At 47.6% G+C, this 24,269-nt stretch overlaps 2 protein-coding genes across 2 annotated transcripts in view; both read left to right on the forward strand.

Annotated features, from left to right (window-relative positions):
* mlc1 (modulator of VRAC current 1) overlaps positions 1-7,554 on the forward strand; it is an 8,447-nt gene extending 893 nt beyond the window's left edge. The window contains exons 3-12 of the mRNA XM_086207636.1: positions 735-824; positions 943-996; positions 4,602-4,703; positions 4,786-4,887; positions 5,003-5,074; positions 5,156-5,272; positions 5,353-5,409; positions 6,170-6,292; positions 6,472-6,633; positions 6,849-7,554. Of these exons, the coding sequence (XP_086063762.1) occupies positions 735-824; positions 943-996; positions 4,602-4,703; positions 4,786-4,887; positions 5,003-5,074; positions 5,156-5,272; positions 5,353-5,409; positions 6,170-6,292; positions 6,472-6,633; positions 6,849-6,935 (966 nt within the window). The 3' untranslated portion in view covers positions 6,936-7,554. The remainder of the gene's footprint in view (positions 1-734; positions 825-942; positions 997-4,601; positions 4,704-4,785; positions 4,888-5,002; positions 5,075-5,155; positions 5,273-5,352; positions 5,410-6,169; positions 6,293-6,471; positions 6,634-6,848) is intronic.
* Positions 7,555-8,487: 933 nt separating this feature from the next.
* Positions 8,488-24,200, forward strand: panx2 (pannexin 2). The gene is made up of 6 exons (XM_086208106.1): positions 8,488-8,604; positions 11,764-12,423; positions 13,505-14,619; positions 15,026-15,161; positions 15,776-15,961; positions 21,556-24,200. Exons 2-6 carry the CDS (start codon positions 12,195-12,197, stop codon positions 21,870-21,872), a joined length of 1,983 nt encoding a protein of 660 aa, XP_086064232.1. The 5' UTR covers positions 8,488-8,604; positions 11,764-12,194; the 3' UTR covers positions 21,873-24,200.
* Positions 24,201-24,269: the final 69 nt, after the last annotated feature.

Raw genomic sequence — 24,269 nt, forward strand, 5'->3', positions numbered from 1 at the left:
TCTGTGAGACCAGATCCCAGTCTTGAGAATTTGAGTCGTATGGTGACAAGAAATCTTGTTTTGTGCTTCCATGTTTCAGGAGAATATTTGACAGGCCTGGTAGGTGGACACGTTCATTCATGGACAGAACAATTATTCACAGGGAGGAGAATAAAACTCTGGCGCTTTCTGAGCGAGAAATTAGATGAGAGTGCCTCAGATGTAGCAGTTGTCTTGGGGTTTATTCCCTTCAGTGAGAGCTGATCTCCCAAAGAACATCACCTGTTTGCTGGAGCCTCTGGCTGCCGTTGGCCATGACCCAGATTACCTGGGGTAGTCAAGCAAGCACCAACAGCTGTGGTTGACTTATGTATCTATGAAGGTGTGTGTGAGGGCAGTCACGACCTCAGGGTCACGGTCCAAGGAACTTGTGGACGAATCTTTAGAAGTTTGGAAGCAATAACTGTCAGTCAAATTCACCTGTTGAGGTGTGTTTTCAAGTGAAATACACAAAAGAAAGAGAAGTGAAGTGTGTGCGCGCGTGTGTGTGTGTTGGCACGACAGAGACATAATGATGGCATTTTGTGCAGTCTGACTTGAGGAATGTATTTATGAATGTCAATATTTGTATGCATGCCTATGCATTTGTGTGCGCGCGTGTGTGTGCGTCTGTGTGTGTGTGTGCGCGTCTGTGTGTGTGCGTCTGTGTGTGTGTGTGCGCGTCTCTGTGTGTGTGTGTGTGTGTGTGTTCACAGGGCAGTCTGCTCATCACATCTGGGTTCTCTCTCTACCTGGGAAATCTGTTTCCTGTTGCCATGGACTACCTGCGCTGTGCTGCCGGCTCTGTGAGTGTCATCATCTGCACACTGAAATCTGCATGTTTGGATTTGAGTTGAGGCCTCATGTTTAGCGTCTGCTCGTCACGCTACATGCTAACACAGAGACATGTGTTGGGTGTTTCAGGGCCTCCCAGCAGCCATCGCTAGCTTTGCCATCGCCAGGAACAGACATGTTGCCGTGAGTAAACAATGAGCCCCATTCATCAAGTGTTCTTACGCACAGTTGTGTCGGAACAGATCTCAGGATGTCTTCGTGTCTTCTAACCGATGGAGATGCCAGTACTGAAGTAGATACTTTCAACGGAAGTACATTTTTCAGGCATCTGTACTTGTCAACTTTTTACTTTTATTCTCTACATTTTAACACAAATATCTCTTCTTTCTACTCCTCACATTTTAATTTCAGGTGCATGACTTTAGTTTTGATGCACAAGAGAGAAACATACAGTTGGTGACAATAATTCACAGGAAATGTTGGTTTCCATCTGTCAAAATGTAGAAGAAGGAGAGGATGTCACCAAACGTAAAGCTGACAGCCGCCGTGTTAACTGATGGGAAACAGAGCAGACAGGTTAGAGACGCCAGCAGCAGCCAACGCTGTCACTGCTGTACGGAGCTCGCGGCCCTCCAATCCCTCCAGGAACAGGCTGAGGTTTCACAGTGGAACAAAAACTGAGAACTAAACAGTTGAAAAAGAAAAACATCTGGATGAACTCACTTTTGAAGACAAGTCTGATTTTTTTTTAATCTCTAATAGCATTTGGCATGATAGCCATATGATTCCTGCAGGACTTAACTTGGTGGTTATTGTATTTACTATCACTGTCTTGACCACACACACACACACACACACACCCTTATACTTATATCTTTGTGAGGACTTTCACTGATGTAATACATTCCCTAGCCCCTCCCCCTTAACCTAACAATGTCCTCACTCTGTTGGTTAAATACGTATTCTCGTCCTCTAAATGTAGCAAGTACAAGAACATACACACACACACACACACACACACACACACACACACACAGACTTCTCACACTAATTTGTACACAGAAATTGCACTCGTGCACAATTCTGTGAGTGGTTTAAGTCACTTCATTGTGGTTCAGGGAAAAAATGTTGATTTTTGTTCAAATAAGCACTTTTGTTGAGGTTTGTGATGCTGAACTCACATCTTAGTCATATCAGTGTCAGAGTTAGGGTTAATGTTATTGTTAGGTTTAGTCTTAGGGTTAGGGTCAGTATTAATGTTATTGTTAGGGTTAGTCTTAGGGTTAGGGTCAGTGTTAATGTTATTGTTAGGGTTAGTCTTAGGGTTAGGGTCAGTGTTAATGTTATTGTTAGGTTTAGTCTTAGGGTTAGGGTCAGTGTTAATGTTATTGTTAGGGTTAGTCTTAGGGTTAGGGTCAGTGTTAATGTTATTGTTAGGGTTAGTCTTAGGGTTAGAGTCAGGGTTAATGTTATTGTTAGGGTTAGTCTTAGGGTTAGGGTCAGTGTTAATGTTATTGTTAGGTTTAGTCTTAGGGTTAGGGTCAGGGTTAATGTTATTGTTAGGGTTAGTCTTAGGGTTAGGGTCAGGGTTAATGTTATTGTTAGGTTTAGTCTTAGGGTTAGGGTCAGGGTTAATGTTATTGTTAGGTTTAGTCTTAGGGTTAGGGTCAGTATTAATGTTATTGTTAGGGTTAGTCTTAGGGATAGGGTCAGTGTTAATGTTATTGTTAGGTTTAGTCTTAGGGTTAGGGTCAGTGTTAATGTTATTGTTAGGGTTAGTCTTAGGGTTAGGGTCAGTGTTAATGTTATTGTTAGGGTTAGTCTTAGGGTTAGAGTCAGGGTTAATGTTATTGTTAGGGTTAGTCTTAGGGTTAGGGTCAGTGTTAATGTTATTGTTAGGTTTAGTCTTAGGGTTAGGGTCAGGGTTAATGTTATTGTTAGGTTTAGTCTTAGGGTTAGGGTCAGGGTTAATGTTATTGTTAGGGTTAGTCTTAGGGTTAGGGTCAGGGTTAATGTTATTGTTAGGGTCAGTCTTAGGGTTAGGGTCAGGATTAATGTTATTGTTAGGTTTAGTCTTAGGGTTAGGGTCAGTGTTAATGTTATTGTTGGGTTTAGTATTAGGGTTAGGGTCAGTGTTAATGTTATTGTTAGGTTTAGTCTTAGGGTTAGTGTCAGGGTTAATGTTATTGTTAGGGTTAGTCTTAGGGTTAGGGTCAGTGTTAATGTTATTGTTAGGGTTAGTCTTAGGGTTAGGGTCAGTATTAATGTTATTGTTAGGTTTAGTCTTAGGGTTAGGGTCAGGGTTAATGTTATTGTTAGGGTTAGTCTTAGGGTTAGGGTCAGTGTTAATGTTATTGTTAGGTTTAGTCTTAGGGTTAGTGTCAGTGTTAATGTTATTGTTAGGGTTAGTCTTAGGGTTAGGGTCAGTGTTAATGTTATTGTTAGGTTTAGTCTTAGGGTTAGTGTCAGTGTTAATGTTATTGTTAGGTTTAGTATTAGGGTTAGGGTCAGTGTTAATGTTATTGTTAGGTTTAGTCTTAGGGTTAGGGTCAGTGTTAATGTTATTGTTAGGGTTAGTCTTAGGGTTAGGGTCAGTGTTAATGTTATTGTTAGGGTTAGTCTTAGGGTTAGTGTCAGTGTTAATGTTATTGTTAGGTTTAGTCTTAGGGTTAGGGTCAGTGTTAATGTTATTTTTAGGTTTAGTCTTAGGGTTAGTGTCAGGGTTAATGTTATTGTTAGGGTTAGTCTTAGGGTTAGGGTCAGTGTTAATGTTATTGTTAGGGTTAGTCTTAGGGTTAGGGTCAGGGTTAATGTTATTGTTAGGTTTAGTCTTAGGGTTAGGGTCAGTGTTAATGTTATTGTTAGGTTTAGTCTTAGGGTTAGGGTCAGGGTTAATGTTATTGTTCGGGATAGTCTTAGGGTTAGTGTCAGTGTTAATGTTATTGTTAGGTTTAGTCTTAGGGTTAGTGTCAGTGTTAATGTTATTGTTAGGTTTAGTCTTAGGGTTAGGGTCAGTGTTAATGTTATTGTTAGGGTTAGTCTTAGGGTTAGGGTCAGGGTTAATGTTATTGTTAGGGTTAGTCTTAGGGTTAGGGTCAGTGTTAATGTTATTGTTAGGTTTAGTCTTAGGGTTAGGGTCAGTGTTTACCATAGACTCCATACTATATTATTTGAATAACCCTCTTCATACAAAGACAATACAACACAAAACACTTCATATTTTATCAATGAAGAGTAAAAGTCAATCTATCAGTACAAAGTCCAAACAGTAGATAAGAGGTCGTTTGAAGGATCAGCACATTTAGTAATGTTAATTGTAATGAAGTTCATGAATGGATAACAAAAAAATGGAAGGTCAGATATTGAGCACCTCCAGACACCACAGTGAAGCTACAAATGTGACAAAACAAGTAAACAAAACAATTTTTTTTCAAAACTTTCTTTTTTCTGGTTGTCTCAGTCGACCACCAGCACTTTTGCAAAGAGAGCAAAATTCCTGAGCTGAAATTTTCCCTAAATGTCCTTAAAGTTTCAGGAAACTCTTCAGCCTGCAACATTAAAGTCTTCGCCATCCGTCTGAGAGCCAGGAGGTGGAGGCTAGAGGACTAGACAGAGGGAGAAATGAGTCCCAAGGGGTGTCAGAATATATTTGTGTCTCAGAACATTTTCACAAATGAGGCTCCCTGAACATAAAAGGCCAAAGAGAACCGTGGTTGCTCATAACTGAGGTCCTGAGGGTCCGTCGGGCCAGGGTCCTGATGCAGGCCTCCTGTTCTTCCTCTCTCCAGGTGTCTGATTTCCAGGTGGTCTACGTGTCCACATTTGCAGTCACGACCACCTGCCTGGTGTGGTTTGGCTGTAAGCTGGTCCTGAACCCCTCTGCTGTGAATGTAAATCAGCTCTTCCAGTAGTAGCAGCAGCATTCAGTCCTGCTTCTGTGCTGTGGTGACGCGCGTGTGTGTCGGCCCTCAGATCAACTTCAACCTCATCCTGATGATTCTGCTGGAGGTGCTGATGGCCAGCACCGTCATCCTGTCAGCTCGCTCTGCAGAGGACTGCTGCTGCCACAAGAAGGTACTTGTGTGTGTGTGTGTGTGTGTGTGTGTGTGTGTGTGCATCCGCGTGCGTGTGTGTGAGCGCATACGTGTGTGGATCCTAACTTCTCTCAGTCTTTGCTTCCCTCCTCCAGCCGATGACTCACGACAGACCTCTGGCGATGACCCCTGCGGTCTTCCCCACGCGGCTCCTCAAGGCCTACTCTGTGTGTACCCATCGGTTCTGTTGTGTGTAGTGCTGCTGTGTGCCTGATGGCTGTCAATCACTGAGAGTTGATCTGTGACAGGTGATCGAGGTGATCGTGGGGATCTCCGCTGTGTTTGGAGGAATTATTGCGCTCAACATGGATGCTTTGCTCCCTGGCCCCTACCTGTCCGTCACCTTTTTCTGGATCCTGGTGGCTGTAAGTGCTTCCCTCTGCTTCCCTAACAGAGGTTGCAGCTCTCAATCGTGTCAGTCACCGTCCTTCTCATGTGCTTGCAGTGTTTTCCAAGTGCAATTGCCAGTCATGTTGTGTCAGAGTACCCCAACAAATGTCTGGTGAGTACTTGTGTTGAAGGAGCAAGGCTTTTGTGGGTCGTGTCTCTTACACCTTTTTCTGATTCATTTGGCCCCTTTTGACAGAAAATATAACCATGTTCACGTGACAGTAGAGGAAACCAACCAGAGCAAAATAATCTGAGCAAGTAAATAAATACATAAAATACAGGTGGGAAAAATGAAACGCACCTGTAATGCTGCCGGTGGGGGGAGGCAGGAGGGACCTCAACACAGAGCCTGTGATATTTTTATGGAGACAGACGAGAAGAAGCCGAGTCTACTGTCGATCGTCTAGATCCACACCAGCAAGTCCAGCCGTAAAAAATCAACCAAGTAAACAAAAGCAAGGCAAAACCCCCCAAAAAACAGCACAGAAGTGAAACTCCAGAGTCGCTAACAAGAACCTAGCAGAACAATGATGGAACCCGAGCGAACGCTTGACTCATCCGAATAAGGGACCACCCCACGAGTGACAGGGGGATGAGGCTGTAGACACCAGGAAGAGCAGGAAAACCACAAGAAGTATGGATGTGAATGCATGAGGACAGAACTACAAAGTAAAACAGGAAGTGACCCCAGCATTGCAACAAGCACCCAGAAAGGAGCCGCGAGTCCTTTGGTCTGCTCCAGAGCAGTTTGGTGTTACTTTTACATTTTATAAAGAAGTTTGTCAGAATCTGTCTGGACAGGAAGGACATAGCGACACCAGTGCCCTGCGTCCATGCCTCTCTTGTCTCTGGTCCTCTTCTTCATCTCTCAGGTGGAGGTGCTGATCGCCATCAGCAGCGTGACATCTCCCCTGCTCTTCTCAGCCTCCGGCTTTCTCTCCTGCAGTGTGATCAGTTTCATTGAGATTTTCCTGTATGACGTTCCCACAGCCAAGGTGGGTGTCAGCGAGCCCACATTCACTGCTGGTCTGCTGCCACAGGCTGCTTCTCTGTTGACTGCTTATATTTGACCTCCTTTAGATTTCTGAGAGACATATTCATTCAGAGATGTGTGTGTGTGTGTGTGTGTGTGTGTGTGTGTGTGTGTGTGTGTGTGTGTGTGTGTGTGGTCCAGCAATCCTATGACATCCTGCTGCTGATCCTGATGGTGCTGCTGCTGGTACAGGCAGTTCTGAACTCAGCCACTGTGGTGCACTGTGCCTCCTACAAGAGTCAGCTGCGGCGGGGAGCCACGGAGGGCGATGACGGCGCGGAGACCTCCACGCAGTACTGCGAGGTACACATGTAACACACGCAGGAGCTGTGAGCACCGATAACCCGTGTGCGCGTCTGACTATTTCACTTGATGTTTCTCCCCTCCAGTAAGTGACACCATGAATGTGGCTTTGCATACGACACTCACTCGTCAAGCTCTGGTTAATCACAGTCTGAGATGTTGAATGTCACATGACACATCTGACTCCTGTCCCTTTGCTCCTGCTTCCTGTTTAGCTCCCCCAGCAACCATCTAATGGAATGCTGCAGGATTTCAGCAAAGACCGAGCCTGGAAGGCCGTGGTGGTGCAGATGGCGCAGTGACCCGGCGGCGGTGAAGAGCAGAAAGAGACGGAAAACAAAGCTGTAATAAAGTGGTGTAAACTGTAAGCTGAGAGGTCCACCCAGGCAGCAGGTGCTCCATAGCGAGTCACACTTGTTGCTGAGGTGTCTGTTTATTTGTCGCCTGCTCAATGTTTCTATTTGACCTGGAAGTTGAACTTACAGTAGTTGCATCACTGACACGCCAGCCTCCCCGACCCGGACCGTTCTGTGAGGGTCTTTGCACCTCAGCTGGAACACAGGGTTCTGTGGAGGGTAGTGATATTAATCTAGGCTCCTGTTTTATACAACAAATGTCTTGTTTCTTGATGCACTCTTCAGTTTTGTTACGTAAGAGACTGATCACGACGTGCATGTAGGGTTGCTACATTCTTTAAACACCTCAACGTTCCCTCGGTATTAACCAGTCACAGCCTGCTGAGGTTTAGAACAACTAAAAATTCCCTGAGCTTCATTCATCCCATAATGAGCTTCTGTGTTTTCTAGCTCTGCTGCTGCAGGTTCGATGGTTCAGTAACTGAGAAGATGCACAAAGTCTCTCCCTCTGGAGGTCAAACAAGAATAAAGTGCTTTTTATTCATTGCACAAATAAAATTGCGTATTTGTAGTTGTCTTATTCTGATTATTTTAAACTCTCTCTCTCTCTCTCTCTCTCTCTCTCACACACACACACATACACACATCACACACACACGCACACACACAGTTAGTTGAGTGGCATGTCTACGCCCTAACATTGTTTCCTTTTTATCTACTCAAGTGACCGATGACGTCACTGACAGTACTGTTTACACAGACGTCACGCTGATACTGGTGAGCCGGACTCATCACCGCGCGCTCCTCCTGGTCCGCAGCGAGGCTGAGGGAGGCTGCGCAGGCGTGCAGAGGAGGAGCTGCAGCTTCTAACCGGCTGAGATGGAGGGAAACTGACCGGCGGCTCGGCCCGGCTGTCGAACCTCGGGGGCGTGCTCGCTATGCGCGGTCACGCTGTCTCGGAGCTGTTGTGGAAGTTTGGATGCTGCTCTACGGTGCTGTGTTCCACCGGAGGAGGCGCTCAGCATCCAGCCCGGCAGCACCGGCTGCTTCTTCGTTGCTCGGGAGGGCTTCAGTGGCAATCACCCGCCTCCACCCTGAACTTCCTCTACGGATCCTGCCGACCACACCCAAGGACCATGAGTGACAGCTTCCATCCCGGTGGTTCCGCGTGTCTGTGGCCAGACCCCCGGTAGACCCACCCGCCGGTACCGGAGTGTGTCTCAGCCGCAGACTGAAGAGTTCCCCGCTCATCTTCCTGACGTGAGCGCAGACTGTCACGGATGAATCTCAGCGCTCGCGCTCGCGGGGATCCTGCAGACGCGATCAGTACTTTGTCACTTCTGGTCACGCGTCATCCACCCGCGTGAGTCACGTGGTCGCTTAACCACGCACATAAAAGCGGGCGGATGTGATGAACTGTGGACTCCTGATGTGTTATCTCATCCCGTTTCTGAGGAAGAGGCGGGGTAGGGAGGGAGGGAGGGGAGGAGAGGGGGCTGGGGAGGGAGGGGGAAGGCGGAACAAACCGGTGTGCTCCTCGGTTACAAGCTGTAGCTGCTCGCCCGCACTGCAGATTAACTCTTCCCGCGCCGGGAGGGAGATGCAGCGAGACAAGGTGGGTGAATTTGATGGTTTCTAATCTCACAGCTGCATGCTCGGTTCTGAGGGACCGGAGGGCGACGGTGTCGGTTCCGGAGCTGCACCCACAGACAGATGATGCGGGTATTACGTATCTTATAGAGTCCGAGAGGAGGATCTCCTGTTCTCTCCTGCTGCACACACTCTGAGGGATCATTCAGAGCGCGCGCGCGCGCGCACACACACACACACACACACACACACGCGCGCACGCTGTTTAGGGCAACACTTGATATTTAGCAGCTCGCTGGGAGCTGTCCGCCGCTCCGGTGCTGAAGCAGATTTTCATCCGGGGGCAGGCACACACACTCCAGCCGCCTGCCATGAAGGAAGTCCGGTCCTCCTGGAAGCCAGGACACAGACACCAGTTCTCGGAAAGTGCTTCGTTTGTTTGAACCGAGCGTCCCTGTACGTCACCCCGAAACCTGCCTCTGTAGGCATCTGGCCAGATGTTGTTTCTGAATGGAGCCATGTGGACTCGAAGTTCCCTCTGCAGCGCTCACCTGAGACCGAGCCGAGCTGCTGTTGTCCCGGCTCCCTCTGCGGCGTGATGGTGAACTGGCCAACAACTGTGGGAGTCCCTGTCCAGACAGTGGCTGGCCGACTGTGGAGCACCATCCTTCAGCCTGGAGCAGAGCCAGAGCAGCCTCCCACAGCCCCAATGCCCTGCTGTTGCTTTAAATCTAAAATATACAAAGTTTATTTCTCCTCTGCTGCTTCCTCAGACGCTGTCTCAGGACATCTAGATGGTCAAAATGCAAAAATCCCCAAAGTGTCCAGAACAGAGAGAAATGCGTCCTGCTATCTTGAAGGACATCTTGTTCTTTTATTGTGTGTGTATCAGCAACTGCTGTGAGACATTAGTTTAAGAATGCTTCCCTTCAATAATGTTTTTAACCATATATTAACCATATATCGGAGGTCTCCTCTGGTTGGTCCCCCTCACCATGGAACTGACACCTTCCAGAACCAGCCAGGTTACGCCACGCTTGCCCCTCATGCCCCTGAATCCGCGGTCCCAAGGTAAAGCGCACGTTACAGCCCTGCGCTGGCGCGGCTTTCAAGGATGACCTGAGTTTTAGCATAATGAGAGGAAAGAGAGGTAGAGGAGGGTAAATGGAGGGAGGAAAGAGAGAGGGTGAGGAAGAGCTGATGTATTCACACTCCTCACAAAGGACATCCACATAACCTTCACATGAAGAGAGTCTGCAGCAGCTGCACATCCAGCAGCCTATATTATGTATGCACACGCGCACACACACACACACACACACAGTCAGAACAAGGCAACCCGCTGGCAGGTGTCTGGGTTCACCTGACGTCCCGGTTGGAACATGTTGTTCTCCTGGGCTCAGGAACACCAGGAGTCCATCCATGAAGACATCTGCAGGAGGAGAGTTTTCAGCGCCAAAGCTGTGACATCATTTGTCCAAACAACAGAACAACTCCTGACTGCTTTCTATTTTGACTCCGTTTCTCCACGGAGAATAATTCTGTCCTTATTTGTCCTCGCTGGCTCCGTCTCAGATCTACAGATGTAACCGTCCTCTCAAGCAGAACCGGTCAGGGAGGAGCAGAATTAGCTGCTCCAGCTAGAGGACTCTTGGAGAGGCACATGGATGGACTCAGCCAGACGGTTACAAATCAACAGTAGGAATCTTTTGAAATATGAGGAAGCTGAGAATCTCCATATCATCCCATGATGTCACTTGCATTCATGCGCTTCTTCTTCTTCTGTCTCTTGACCTGAGCCCACTGCTGTCCTATTGAAACGTCTGTGGAGGGCTGCAAGTGCCATGAAAACTAGAATAAAGCATTTGACTACCTGCAATTACACAGGCAAGAAATCATAAACATCGTCATCGAGAGAATATTTTACAAATGAATTCATCGTTAGACATTTCGTTGGGAAAGAAAAAATGGAATTAAATAAATGTCAATCCATCAAATCTAAAATGGCTTTTGAAAACCAACATGAACCAGTCAAAAAGTGCATCATATCTTAAGAAGACACTGGAGAATGTTTTGGTCCATGAAGTGCTTTATGAACCCGTTCAGAATATGGATAGATCATGAGCAGGCCTTGAACAAGACAGTTTCCCCTCCTGCTTCCTGCTCCTCCTTTTGTGGTTCCCAAACCGTTTTCAGTCCTCCAACCTCGGACACATTCGGCCTCTGCCTCCAAAGCTGGCTAAGCTAGCAATGCTAATGTTAATGCTACCCTCAAAGGTACAGACTTGTTCTTGAAGAGGCAGTCAGTGCGGTGGGGGGGGGGGGAGGGTGACAGGTAGCGGAGGCCCTGTAGCAGATGGTCGGGCCTCTGTCCTCTGCTGCTGGGCTGTTTGCTCCGTTCTTCCTCCAGTGTACTGGTCCCTCGTTTGGACCTCTTGGTTCTGTTTGCTGTGCTGCGTCAGATGGGCCTTTCCATGGTCCTGTAACATTTTGGTCAGTTAGATTTGAGCTCACCTTTTAGAGGTAGAGGCCTTGTGCTCACTTAAATGCGATATTGAGCTGTAAACTAAATAAAGCGTCCATATTGGGAAAAATCGCTGCCTTCCATCGATGCCTTTCAGGGGTTGAAAATGGATCAGCACATCCTGTTTGAAGCAGAATGGAGCAGAAGGAGGCCTGGAGTTCAGGGGCTGGTATTGTGATTTTTATAATAAAAACGCCTCTCACGGCTCTGCGGGGAGCTGCTGCTCTGTTCATCAGAGATGGGCGGTCCAGCTCTCAGCCTTGAGTGGGTCTGTAAGAGGTACCCTGATTTTCAAAGATATTCTGATGGCAGCACATTGTTCACAGGATTTTGCCTCATTCATCGGCCGCTCACTCACATTAGCCGTCCAACTCCTGGTCTCGGTTCTCAGAGGGACCCCGGGCTCTCTTACATCAGGGCACGTTCAGCTGGGGAGTGAGCCGCTCAGTCCCAACTCCACACAGAGGCTGCAGCTCGGAGAACGCTGGTGTTTTGTTTGCTTAGCAAAAGCAGTCGCTGCACCTCTCACATCGAGAACAAATGAGATCAATAAATACACTTGTACCCAAGTACCTAATGTGATTGTACACTAATTTATTATCAATGTAACGTCTTTTATTATTTCCATGATTTATGTAGTTCTCCATATCTGTATTTCAGGGAAAAATTGTCCAGAGACCCACTTAACAACTCAACTACAAATCAGGGTCCCCACTCCCCGAACGGTGGCAAGGACGCCTTCTAGACTCAGGTCATTACTCAAGCTGGTACACAGAAGTGTGTGTGGACTGAGGCCAGGAGCTGCTGAGACGGAACAAATCACAGAGATGCGCACAGAAGAGGTCAAGCGAGGAGAGTGCTCATGAACACGATGCGTGTTTCCAAACTGCTGTGAGCGACTGCAGAAGAACTGAATCTTGTGATAAAAGCAACCGCACAATATGACCGGAGTCCTTCCCACCTATGGTGACAGGGGCTGACGCTGGCTGCACTTTTCTGTGAGTGGGTGTACGCTTGTGTCAAACTGCGGTGAGGAGTGTTCAGGTCCAGCAACCCAGACGGGGCCATAGAGCGTGTCCTTGTTGCCCCAGATGCAGAACATCCTCGATCAAAACCTGGATATGGCTACAGCTCTACTGGCTGGGGAGAAGTTGAAGGAGCTCATCTTGCCGGGCTCCTCTCAGGATGAGAAGGGCGGGGCGCTGGCTGGCCTGATGGTGCAGCTCAAACTGGAGCTGCCCTTCGATCGTGTTGTTACGATCGGGACGGTGATCATCCCCATCCTGCTGGTCACCCTCGTCTTCACCAGAAACTTTGCAGGTGAGCCCCTCAGCTGTCACATCTGTGGACAGACCTGAAGTTTGTGGCAGAATCTTGCCTCGGCTCTGACATGAAAGACAGCTCCACGTGTTTCCATGTAGCAACACATGGTTGGTCAGGTCTGGGTCAATAAACGCAAGTGGTAACTTCAATGGTGTATTAGCCATACAGCGCTTTTGTGTCTCTTGGTAAGACCGAGCTTAGTGGGAGATTGAGCGAGGAAGGCGAACCTGTGAGAGAGACGGACTGGAGATGGGGGCATGCAGATCGTTGAGAGGGAGAGAAGAAGGAAGAGTGCAAGTGATGGATTGGAGGGCTGTTATTTGCTGCTGAGTCAGGCTCTCTGCACAGCAGCATTAACCAGCTGGGACTGGGGGTCTAACTTCAGCAGCACAGAGACGTGGGTGTCCGCACAACTTTTGTGTATTCACTCAACGGCGTGTTAGCTGCTGCATTTTTGGGGCATTGTGAACAAATTTGTGGATGACTCAGCACAAGGACAGCACATTGTGGTGTCACTGCATATGTTCTGCTTCAGCCACAGCATAAAAATGTAGATGCTGACTTTTAAAAACCACGTGAATATTTTGAATAAATGTTTACGTTGGATTCTTCAGTGAGTTTCAAAGGTTAGACTTCGTTGCTTAACTGCAACAGGAAGAGACCTCTTGTGGTAAAGTTCATGTGTGTGCTACATTTGGAAATATTTACTCTTAAAATAGCTGAACGCACACTTTACGTAAACAGCAACACGTGGACGGAAATGTTTGGACATGATTTTCACCCCACAGCCAACAGTTCAATTTCAGGTTCCAGAACCTGTTCGGCCCAATCAGGAATCTGACAGTCCTCCACGTCCTGCTGAGATCAAATGGGCTTCGCCTAAATCTGTCAGTTAACCCTGATGTGAGTTAGTTATCGAGTCAGTGGTGACGTATAGTTCTCTTATGTGTACACGCAGACGATGAAAGTAAGGACAGAGTATCAAAACATAGAAAAGTAAATCTAAATTATAGCGTGACATATTTCTCTGCCTTGTTAAAGCAAGCTTGACTATTTTTTGTCCCTCTTCTGTCCTCAGAGGAGTCCATATACTGTTATACACCTCACAACTTCACCAGAGACCAGGCACTGTACGCACGAGGCTACTGCTGGACAGAGCTGCGCGACGCTGTGCCTGGCATGGAGTCTCACCTCTGGCCTTCACTCTTTGAGCACAAGTTCCTGCCCTACGCCCTGCTGGCCTTTGCTGGGATCATGTACATTCCTGCTTTGGGCTGGGAGTTCCTTGCCTCTACGCGGCTCACTTCAGAGCTCAATTTCCTGCTTCAAGAGATTGATAACTGCTACCATCGAGCTGCTGAGGGACGAGCGCCAAAGATTGAGAAGCAGATCCAATCCAAAGGACCTGGCATAACCGAGCGAGAGAGGAGGGAGATCATAGAGAATGCAGAGAAGGAGAAGAGTCCTGAGCAGAACCTGTTTGAGAAGTATTTAGAGAGACGTGGTCAAAGTAACTTTTTGGCTAAAATCTACCTGGCACGCCACCTGGCAATTATCTGCCTCAGTTCCATCCCCATTTCCTACCTGAGCGCTTACTATCACCGCCAAAGGCAGAATGAATTTACCTGTGCCCTGGGAGAGCCCCCAGACATTAGCAGCTACCCGGAGCTGAAGCTCAGGGTCAACTGTAAGCTACCTGCTGTGCAGCTGCAACGGATCATGGCAGCAGTGGACATCGCTCTGCTCTGCACCATGAACCTCATTATTCTGCTCAATTTGCTGCATTTGTTTGTGGTGCGCAAGTCAAACTTTGTATTTGACAAACTGCATAAGGTTGGTATAAAGACACGGCGCCGCTGGCAGAAGTCTCAGTTCTGTGATATCAATATCCTGGCCATGTTCTGCAATGAGAACCGGGACCACATCAAGTCACTGAACCGCCTGGACTTCATCACCAATGAGAGTGACCTCATGTATGACAATGTGGTCAGGCAGCTGCTGGCTGCACTGGCACAGTCCAACCATGATGCTACACCCACTGTAAGGGAATCTGGGATACAAACACTAGATCCTAACATGGATCCCTCTGATCTTAGAGTGGGAGAGATGGCCACGGAACCCCTTGTTATCAAAAGGCCCCGCAAGAAGATCAAGTGGATCCCAACCTCAAATCCTCTTCCTCAGCCATTCAAGGTAAAGTAACTGTTATCTGTTCTCCCATAATTCATCAATATTCATGAACAACACCGCAGACAGACGTGGAATAATGGAACCTCCTGCATACGGTCCTCTCGAAAAAGAACAATACGTACAATGCTTGTTCACCAGAGCACCACAGTTCTAGCGGAGACGTGCGATCGATCATCTGTCACTGTTGCATCCTGCAGTTAGGCCTTTCAAAACATTTCAAACACTTCGGTGCTGCTGCTCTAAATGTCCCCTTTTGTTGATTATATAATAAAATGGCCTGATTTATATATATATATATATATATACTGTATATATATACTGTATATATATACTGTATATATATACTGTATATATATACTGTATATATATATATTTTTTTTAATTTAATTTTTTTTTGCCTTCCCTAAAGGAACCCCTTACCCTGACACGTTTGGAAAATAACACCAAACCTGAGAAACCCAAACCACTGAGGAGAAAGACAGTCGCGGACAGCTTCATCGCACCACTTCTGGATAGCAAAAGCACACAACATCCTGCAACGAAAGGTAAACAGTGCAGTGTACAGGAGGTCCGTGGCCTTCCACGCAGTGACAGATTGCAGTGGTCCCAGTTCCACAGTGAGAACAGGGCTCCCATGGCATTGGCGCTCCGATCGAACCACCGTGCATGTCCCTCACAGCACCAAACAGGAGACAGACCATTTGCAACATCCTTGTGACACACTGGAAATTGGATATGTAGTTGCTAAACTACTACTCAGAAGTTATGCAGGCTGCTAATGTGATGTCAGTGTATATGATATCTCACTTTTTGAGGCTCACCCTAACAACGCTAACAGCAGATGTGATCACAACTACTGTTTGTACATGGTTATCTGTTCTTCAACATGTGGCGCGGAGAAACGCCAGCTGTCACTGGCTGTAATACCCTCACGATGGTTGGAGAACTATGAAAATGCCCCTCTGGCAGGAAAAAACCTAGTATTGAACTTACATTTACCAAAAGACCAGAAGCACGACTTCAGCCATGACATATAAAACCCCAGCCAAGGCCAGGAAGCAGTTAATAACAGTTCAGAGAGGAAATGCTTGAGACAGGTTTCAGTTTTAGTGTCCAAATCTACACTGTTTTAAGTGAATCTGTCCATGTGTCATTGTAGATTTAAGTGGGATGGAGAAAAAGCACACTCGCAACTTCTCTCTGGACGTTCACCCCTACATGCTGACCATTCGCAAGCCCAAGGTGGAGACCACAACCACAGAGGCACTGCCCTCAGAGCACAACATGGACGCGGTGTTTCTCGAAGGCACACACACTATTGTTCATGTGTCTGGTGCAATCACAGGTAAGCCTGACTGTTGTGTCTGACTGATCACTTTTCACATCGATGCCGTGGGTCGCATCCATATACCAAGATCACGATACCACCGCTGCAGACAATGTCTCAAATTGTAGCTTCTGCAGTCAGAGTGTGTCCCTGAAAGAGGCATGTTCAGATAATATCAGAATGATAAGGACTCGGCTGCACCGGGTCAGGCTTTGGCGATGAAATAGAGAATCAGGTGACCCTCAAGTATGTGGCCAACGATTTTAGAGCAATGGATGGAAAGAAAATGGTCCAAGAAACTGTGAGTAAACTCTCAGAATGTCTGTACGACTTCTGCCAGTCCAGACGCACATTTTCTGCTAACACTGCAACATTTGGTCAGGGACCCAGAGCCGGCCCGAGCCTTTAGGGGGCCCTAAGCGGAATTTGATTTTGCCGCCCCCCCAAACACCACCATCACCATGCGGAGTAAACTGTGCTTTGCGTTTATTGAGACAACTGTCACTCTATAATGTTACATTATCAAGTATGAAAGCAGATTGTTCTTTTTTCTCATCCTCTGTCCTCGAAGCGAAGTAAAATCTGGTCAACTGGACGTAAGTTTATCTTGAAGACGTTTCACCTCTCATCCGAGAGGCTTCTTCAGTTCTAGTGAAGAGTGTGGAAACTCCAGCTTATAAACCTATGTGGGAGTGGTCAGTGCTATTGTGGTGGAAACGACCCTCCCGAGACTCACCTGGCCTCCCCAAACAACAGTCGTTGTGCGGTGTCAGGGAGTTTCAGGGGTGGTCGTTAGGGAGTTTCACCGACCACTCAGATGCTAATGGGCTGTGCTGGCAGCAGCCGTTCCACATGGGTCTTTCAGCTGAACTCTTTGGGGAAGCTTTGAAAGGACTTGGTTGTAAATAGGAGAAAGGAAATGTTGCAGTCCACCTCCTCTGTTCAAAGATGGTTTCTCTATCCTGACGTGGATGGCTTCTTTAACTCCTCTTTCAAACCATCTGTCCTCTCTGTCGAGGATTTGGACATGGTCGTCCTGGAAGGAGTGGCTTTCCTCCTTGAGGTGGAGGAAAACCGCTGAGTCCTGTCCTCCAGAGTTGGCTCTTCTATGTTGGGCCATGCGCTTGTTGAGGGGCTGTTTGGTTTCCCCTATGTAGAGATCCGTGCAGGCCTCACTGCATCTGACAGCGTATACCAGATTGCTTTTCTGGCTGTGAGGGGTGGGATCTTTGGGGTGAACCAGTCTTTGTCTCAGAGTGTTGTCTGGTTTAAAAGACACAGGGATGCGGTGCTTGTTATAGATTCTCCTTAATTTCTCAGAAACCCCTGCCACATAGGGGATCACTATGTTTTTTCTCCTGCCTTCTTCATCTTCCCTCCTCCTGGAGCTCTCCTCCTTTCTGGACCTGGAAGAGGATTTTACAAAGGTCCAGTCTGGGAAGCCACAAGTTTTAAGTGCTCTTTTCAGATGCTGCTGTTCTTTTTTCCGGCCTTGGACGCTGGTGGGGATGGTCTCCGCTCGGTGTTGCAGCGTCCTGATGACACCTAACTTGTACTCCAGAGGATGGTGAGAGTCAAAAAGCAAGTATTGGTCTGTGTGGGTGGGTTTCCTGTACACATCCACCCTCAGGCTCCTGTCCTCTTGAATGTAGACGTCGCAGTCCAAAAAGGGCAGATGGTTGTCTTTCACATCCTCTCTGGTGAACTTGATGTTGACGTCTACCGAGTTGATGTGTGCTGTAAACGGTTGTACCTCCTGAACCTTGATCTTCACCCAGGTGTCATCAACGTATCGGAACCAGTGGGTGGGGGAGGGTCCACTGAAGGAAGTCAGGGCCCTCTGTTCCACCTCTTCCATGTATAGGTTGGCCACGATAGGAGATACGGGAGAACCCATGGCACAGCCGTGTTTTTGCCTGAAAAACTTCCCTCTGTACTGGAAGTAAGTTGTGTTCAGGCAAAGGTCCAGAAGTTGGCAGATTTGGTCTGGATTGAGGTTGGTCCTGTTGCTGAGGGTGTTGTCCAGCTGTAGGCGTTTCCTCACTGTTTCCACAGCCTCCACGGTAGGGACGCAGGTGAACAAGGAGGTCACATCGTAGGACACCATGGTCTCATTTGGGTCCAGCTTGAGTTCTCTACCCTTGTTCACGAAGTCCATGGAATTCTGGACGTGGTGGGGGGTTTTCCCTACCAAGGGGGCTAAGATGGTGGCGACGTGTTTGCCGATGTTGTACGTCACGGAGTTTATGCTGCTGACAATGGGTCGGAGCGGGGCACCTTCCTTGTGGATTTTGGGGAGGCCGTAAATCCGTGGAACTGCGTCTCCGGGGTACAGGCGGTGATACTCCAAGCGGTTGATGATTTCCCCCCTTTGCAGCTTCTGTAGGTGTTCCACCACTTTCTTCTTATAGCTGCTGGTGGGGTCGCGTTTTAAGGTCTCATATGTGTGAATGTCACTGAGAAGAGAAATGATCCTGTCCTGGTAGTCAGTTGTGTCAAGGACCACCGTGCATCTTCCTTTGTCAGCCGGAAGGATGGTGATGTTCTCATCTTTGCTCAGTGCATTCAAGGCCTTCCTTTCCTGGACCGAGAGGTTGGCAGAGGGGACCTTCGCTTCGGAGAGGGCCGCTGTGACCTTGAGTCGTAGTTCATCTGCTTCTGTGGTGGAGAGGTTGTTCTTCTTGATGGCGGATTCTGTGGCAGTGATGAGGTCCACCGTCGGGAGATGTTTCGGGGTGACAGCAAAGTTCATTCCTTTGGCAAGGACGCGTTTCTCAGGACAGGTGAGCTCCCTGTTGGATAAGTTCCTTATCCACCTGTCCTGTGAGTCCGCTGGGGTTGGGCCTTCTGCTTCTCGTTCCCGGTCAAGGCGAGACTGGAGGCGCGCGAATTTCCTTTTCTGCCTCTCCTTGCTCTTCTGATGTTGAGATAGTTGGGCTGTCCCAACGAAGGAGGTGACCTTGTCCAAGATGGCGGGTGGCAAAAATGGCGATAACTCTTGATTAAGGTGATCTAGCTTGCTCTTTAGTCCCTCGATGGTGAAATGGACCTGTCTCACTCTCTCGTTGAGAAGCTGATTTTGGGCCCGTTCCAAAATCTTGCTGGCCCCGTGGCCCCTCACGGTGGATCCTAATAGTAGGCTAGTGGGAATGAGGTTGTGTTGGCGGCATCGGAGGTTGAAACGTAGATGGTTCCTGTAGTCTGCGATTTTCCACAAGGAAGGTGCCCCGCTCCGACCCATTGTCAGCAGCATAAACTCCGTGACGTACAACATCGGCAAACACGTCGCCACCATCTTAGCCCCCTTGGTAGGGAAAACCCCCCACCACGTCCAGAATTCCATGGACTTCGTGAACAAGGTTAGAGAACTCAAGCTGGACCCAGATGAGACCATGGTGTCCTACGATGTGACCTCCTTGTTCACCTGCATCCCTACCGTGGAGGCTGTGGAAACAGTGAGGAAACGCCTACAGCTGGACAACACCCTCAGCAACAGGACCAACCTCAATCCAGACCAAATCTGCCAACTTCTGGACCTTTGCCTGAACACAACTTACTTCCAGTACAGAGGGAAGTTTTTCAGGCAAAAACACGGCTGTGCCATGGGTTCTCCCGTATCTCCTATCGTGGCCAACCTATACATGGAAGAGGTGGAACAGAGGGCCCTGACTTCCTTCAGTGGACCCTCCCCCACCCACTGGTTCCGATACGTTGATGACACCTGGGTGAAGATCAAGGTTCAGGAGGTACAACCGTTTACAGCACACATCAACTCGGTAGACGTCAACATCAAGTTCACCAGAGAGGATGTGAAAGACAACCATCTGCCCTTTTTGGACTGCGACGTCTACATTCAAGAGGACAGGAGCCTGAGGGTGGATGTGTACAGGAAACCCACCCACACAGACCAATACTTGCTTTTTGACTCTCACCATCCTCTGGAGCACAAGTTAGGTGTCATCAGGACGCTGCAACACCGAGCGGAGACCATCCCCACCAGCGTCCAAGGCCGGAAAAAAGAACAGCAGCATCTGAAAAGAGCACTTAAAACTTGTGGCTTCCCAGACTGGACCTTTGTAAAATCCTCTTCCAGGTCCAGAAAGGAGGAGAGCTCCAGGAGGAGGGAAGATGAAGAAGGCAGGAGAAAAAACATAGTGATCCCCTATGTGGCAGGGGTTTCTGAGAAATTAAGGAGAATCTATAACAAGCACCGCATCCCTGTGTCTTTTAAACCAGACAACACTCTGAGACAAAGACTGGTTCACCCCAAAGATCCCACCCCTCACAGCCAGAAAAGCAATCTGGTATACGCTGTCAGATGCAGTGAGGCCTGCACGGATCTCTACATAGGGGAAACCAAACAGCCCCTCAACAAGCGCATGGCCCAAAATAGAAGAGCCAACTCTGGAGGACAGGACTCAGCGGTTTTCCTCCACCTCAAGGAGGAAAGCCACTCCTTCCAGGACGACCATGTCCAAATCCTCGACAGAGAGGACAGATGGTTTGAAAGAGGAGTTAAAGAAGCCATCCACGTCAGGATAGAGAAACCATCTTTGAACAGAGGAGGTGGACTGCGACATTTCCTTTCACCTATTTACAACCAAGTCCTTTCAAAGCTTCCTCAAAGAGTTCAGCTGAAAGACCCATGTGGAACGGCTGATGCCAGCACAGCCCATTAGCATCTGAGTGGTCGGTGAAACTCCCTAACGACCACCCCTGAAACTCCCTGACACCTCACAACGACTGTCGTTTGGGGAGGCTAGGTGAGTCTCGGGAGGGTCGTTTCCACCACAATAGCACTGACCACCCCCACATAGGTTTATAAGCTGGAGTTTCCACACTCTTCACTAGAACTGAAGAAGCCTCTCGGATGAGAGGTGAAACGTCTTCAAGATAAACTTACGTCCAGTTGACCAGATTTTACTTCGCTTCGATCTACGATGACCTGGAGGAATGAGAACCTACACAGACATCCTCTGTCCTTTTCTTCTTTTTCTTCTGGGCACCAGAGGCAAACTTCCTTTTAAGTGTCATGCTTAACATTAGATTAGCATCTCTTCCAAACCAACCTTGAGCTTGCAGTGTCAGGCTATGCATGCGACGAGGTGTCTAGCTGATGCGCACGAGTCATGACTCAAAGGATGGCAGGTGTGTTGATCATGAAATCAGAATTTTCTTGTATTGAATAATTCGTTCATTCATTAAATGAGGTTGTCACTTCTTTAAAATATCTAATAGGTCAAAAAAAATAAAAGCAACCCCCCCCCCCCAAAAAAAAAACCACAAAACAAAACATGGTGGCAAGCAGATGCTCAGTTGGCTTACGCCTCGGGCCGGCCCTGCAGGAACCTCACGTCCAGGATGAATGAATATGCAAAACATTTATGCTTGTTTGATTGGCTGACTTTGGCTGACAGTTTCAATACTGGATTGTCTGTCTGGAACCCATTCTGGACAGGGTCAGGCGGTGCTTGTCTACTTAATGCAGGTTACCTCAGTCTTTATGTAACCCGAGAACTGTTGTATTTTGGTCCAAACAAGATGGAGGTCTGTGTATTGACCCCTTACCCCAGCCTGAGTCTGAGCCCTTCTTTCTGCCCCTGTCCTCACAGAGACCAAGGTTTGCTCTCCAGAGTCCACCAACACTGCCTTTTCTACAGTGACCCTGCCCACCACTACATACGTAAACGGTGTTAGCCCCAACCCACCGTCCAGTGAGGACGCCCTCAGTCCCAAGCCCTCTCCTCCGAGGGAGCCTCTCAACAAGGCAGAAAATTTTGAGTCCCAGCCACCCCCCCTGACCAGAGCCCCCACTCACCAGCTGCTGAGTATTCACCACACACTGTTTGAGGAAGAGGAGGATGAGGAGAACCGTCGAGACAGACTAGCAGAGAGACCTGGGGAGCTCATTGCTGCTGGGGAATGTTGAAGAGGATGAGGAGTTACCTTGTCACAACCACACTCTGCACATATGAGCACCATGACAACCACCAACTATCAACATCCACCTCGACTCACTCAACGAACTCACACACGTCACAGGTGCACTGGGCTGACGAGCAGCCTCGGGACGCCAGGAAAACATTAGTGAACAGCTGAACTTTTAGAAGAGCGAATATCTAGGACAAAGGTTTGTGTGTTCGATGGCGATGACCCGAGTATCACTGTAGGAAATGATGTCATGTTCATGTCTCAGGATGACTGTGTTCCGCAAACCACCCTCCAATGAAACCAGCAGTGACATAAGTCAACAGGGTGCTACAGTGCAGAGTCACAGAGCTACGGTGGACAGGCCTGATGAGTGGATGGATGAGAGCGCTTTCTTCAGATACACACTAGAGATACATATCTGCAGAGAGGACTGTATCGTGGCTTAAAAAACTAGTATGTTAAACACATATGATAACGCTTGGTCCCTTTATCCCAATAACCAAGTAGACAGGTAGTTCACGCAATACAGATCTGCACAATTAATATGCAAAAGATCACAATATATTTGTGGCAATAATAATGTTTGCGCTTACAGCATCATATCTCCCTGTACGCTAAACATGTATAGACACATCATACGAACCAGTGTTAGTGATGAGTCGGGCTGCCACACTTTTCACGGCTTTAGTATTGCCGTCTTATTCGGGGCGAGCAGCAGACCTTGACTCAACAAGAGCTGCACGCCATCTTTGGTAGGTCAGCTGGCATATTGGCATAAGAACCGACTCCACAACGAATGTGAGGCTTTGATAAACAATGTGAAATATTGCTCATGTTAAATCCATCACACACACACACACACACTTGAGGGCGTTTTCTACTTGAGGACTTGAATGCAGCTCCAGCGTGATGAGTGGAGCAGGACTCACTGGGGAAGGTTGTGATTGGAGTGTTGTGCTCGCTCTCTGTGGAAGTGCTGTAACGTGAAGTGAATGAAATGACCAAGTCATGTTGAATAGTTCCTCTCTGGATTGTTTAAACGTTAGATTGCCATCTGCTGGTCTGGCACAATCTGAACTTGTTACAGTTATTCTGCCCTGTCTCACACTGTGCATTGTAATCACCCAAAAAAAAAAAAAAAAAAATCAAAAAAAAAAAGCAAAGGAATTAGTAGTTAGAAGTAGTTTGCTTGTTATTTATAGCATAACAAAGGTCTATATGAGCACCTTCCACAGGGAATGAGTGAGTGAACAAGGGGATGTGTGCCGAACAAAACCTCTCCCTACATTTCATGCAGCTGTGTGCACACGACAGCAACTTTATGAAAGAAACTGTCTGCAATCACACCAAAAAGACATCCACTGTCGAAGACATTAGAGGTGCTGGGGCCCATACCTGGCCCCCTGCCTGGCCCCCTTCCTGGCCCCCTACCTGGCCAGATGTACTCGACTCATTTCCCCCTCTGAGCCAGTCAAGAAGAACCCACTTCTGACTTGTGATGGGGGGGCTGCAATTTACTTACTTCAGCTTCCAGTTATTACCAACTTAGTTTTTGTGGGGTTCCATCTCATTTCCGTGACAATGATTGGCCCAAAATCCCCTTGTTGGACTACTCAAGCACACAAAATTCATTCAAAAGCACTTTAACACTTGTAGCACGAGTGTGCTTGTGTGTGTATGTGCGTGTGTGAGTGTGTGTGTTTGTGTGTGTGAGTGTGTGAAACCCTGTTATATGTTGTACACAAATCACTTAAACTCGTGGCTCCCAGCTTTTGGGCATTCACTTGAAAGGATTGGAGAAGCAAAAAAAGGATACAAGTTTAATTTTAGTTAAATTGGAGTCAGCACCGTCAGCAGGCTCTTGGGCTGCTTGACCCAAACATGCTGCATTGTTCTGTCTGAGCTGACCCAAACAAATGCGATGTGAAGGATTGAGTTTTCACACAACCAAGAATCCAAGAGCAGTATTGACATGGCAGGTAAAAGAAGCAATATTAGGCCTGTATATTAGCTAGATGTATTAGCAATATCCACAGCAGCTGCCAGCACAAACGAAGACAGAAGCCCAAACACAGAAGACAGTCTTTTCTGTGGCACAACCCAACCCAATAACCCCCCCTTTTTTTATTTTTTACTTTTTCCAATAAAGAACGTGGAAGCATCATGTCAAGAGGGTTAGCCAGACACCTGAGAACCACGAGCTTTATGTAATTTTGTGTGCAATTTTTCATATTTAAACACGTAAAAATTCAAGATTTTGATTGTAATGTGTAAAATGTTAGAATGAAAACAAATTAAATATCATTTTCTTAAAAAAAAAACAACAAAACCAAACAAAAACACTCTGTGGCGTGTTGTACATCAATGACTATATGTACCATCATGCACCGCGGCT

This window comes from Aulostomus chinensis, chromosome 7, assembly GCF_037954235.1.
Source record: "Aulostomus chinensis isolate RoL2024-O1b breed Wild chromosome 7, RoL_Achi_v1.0, whole genome shotgun sequence".
Taxonomy (NCBI): Eukaryota; Metazoa; Chordata; class Actinopteri; order Syngnathiformes; family Aulostomidae; genus Aulostomus; species Aulostomus chinensis.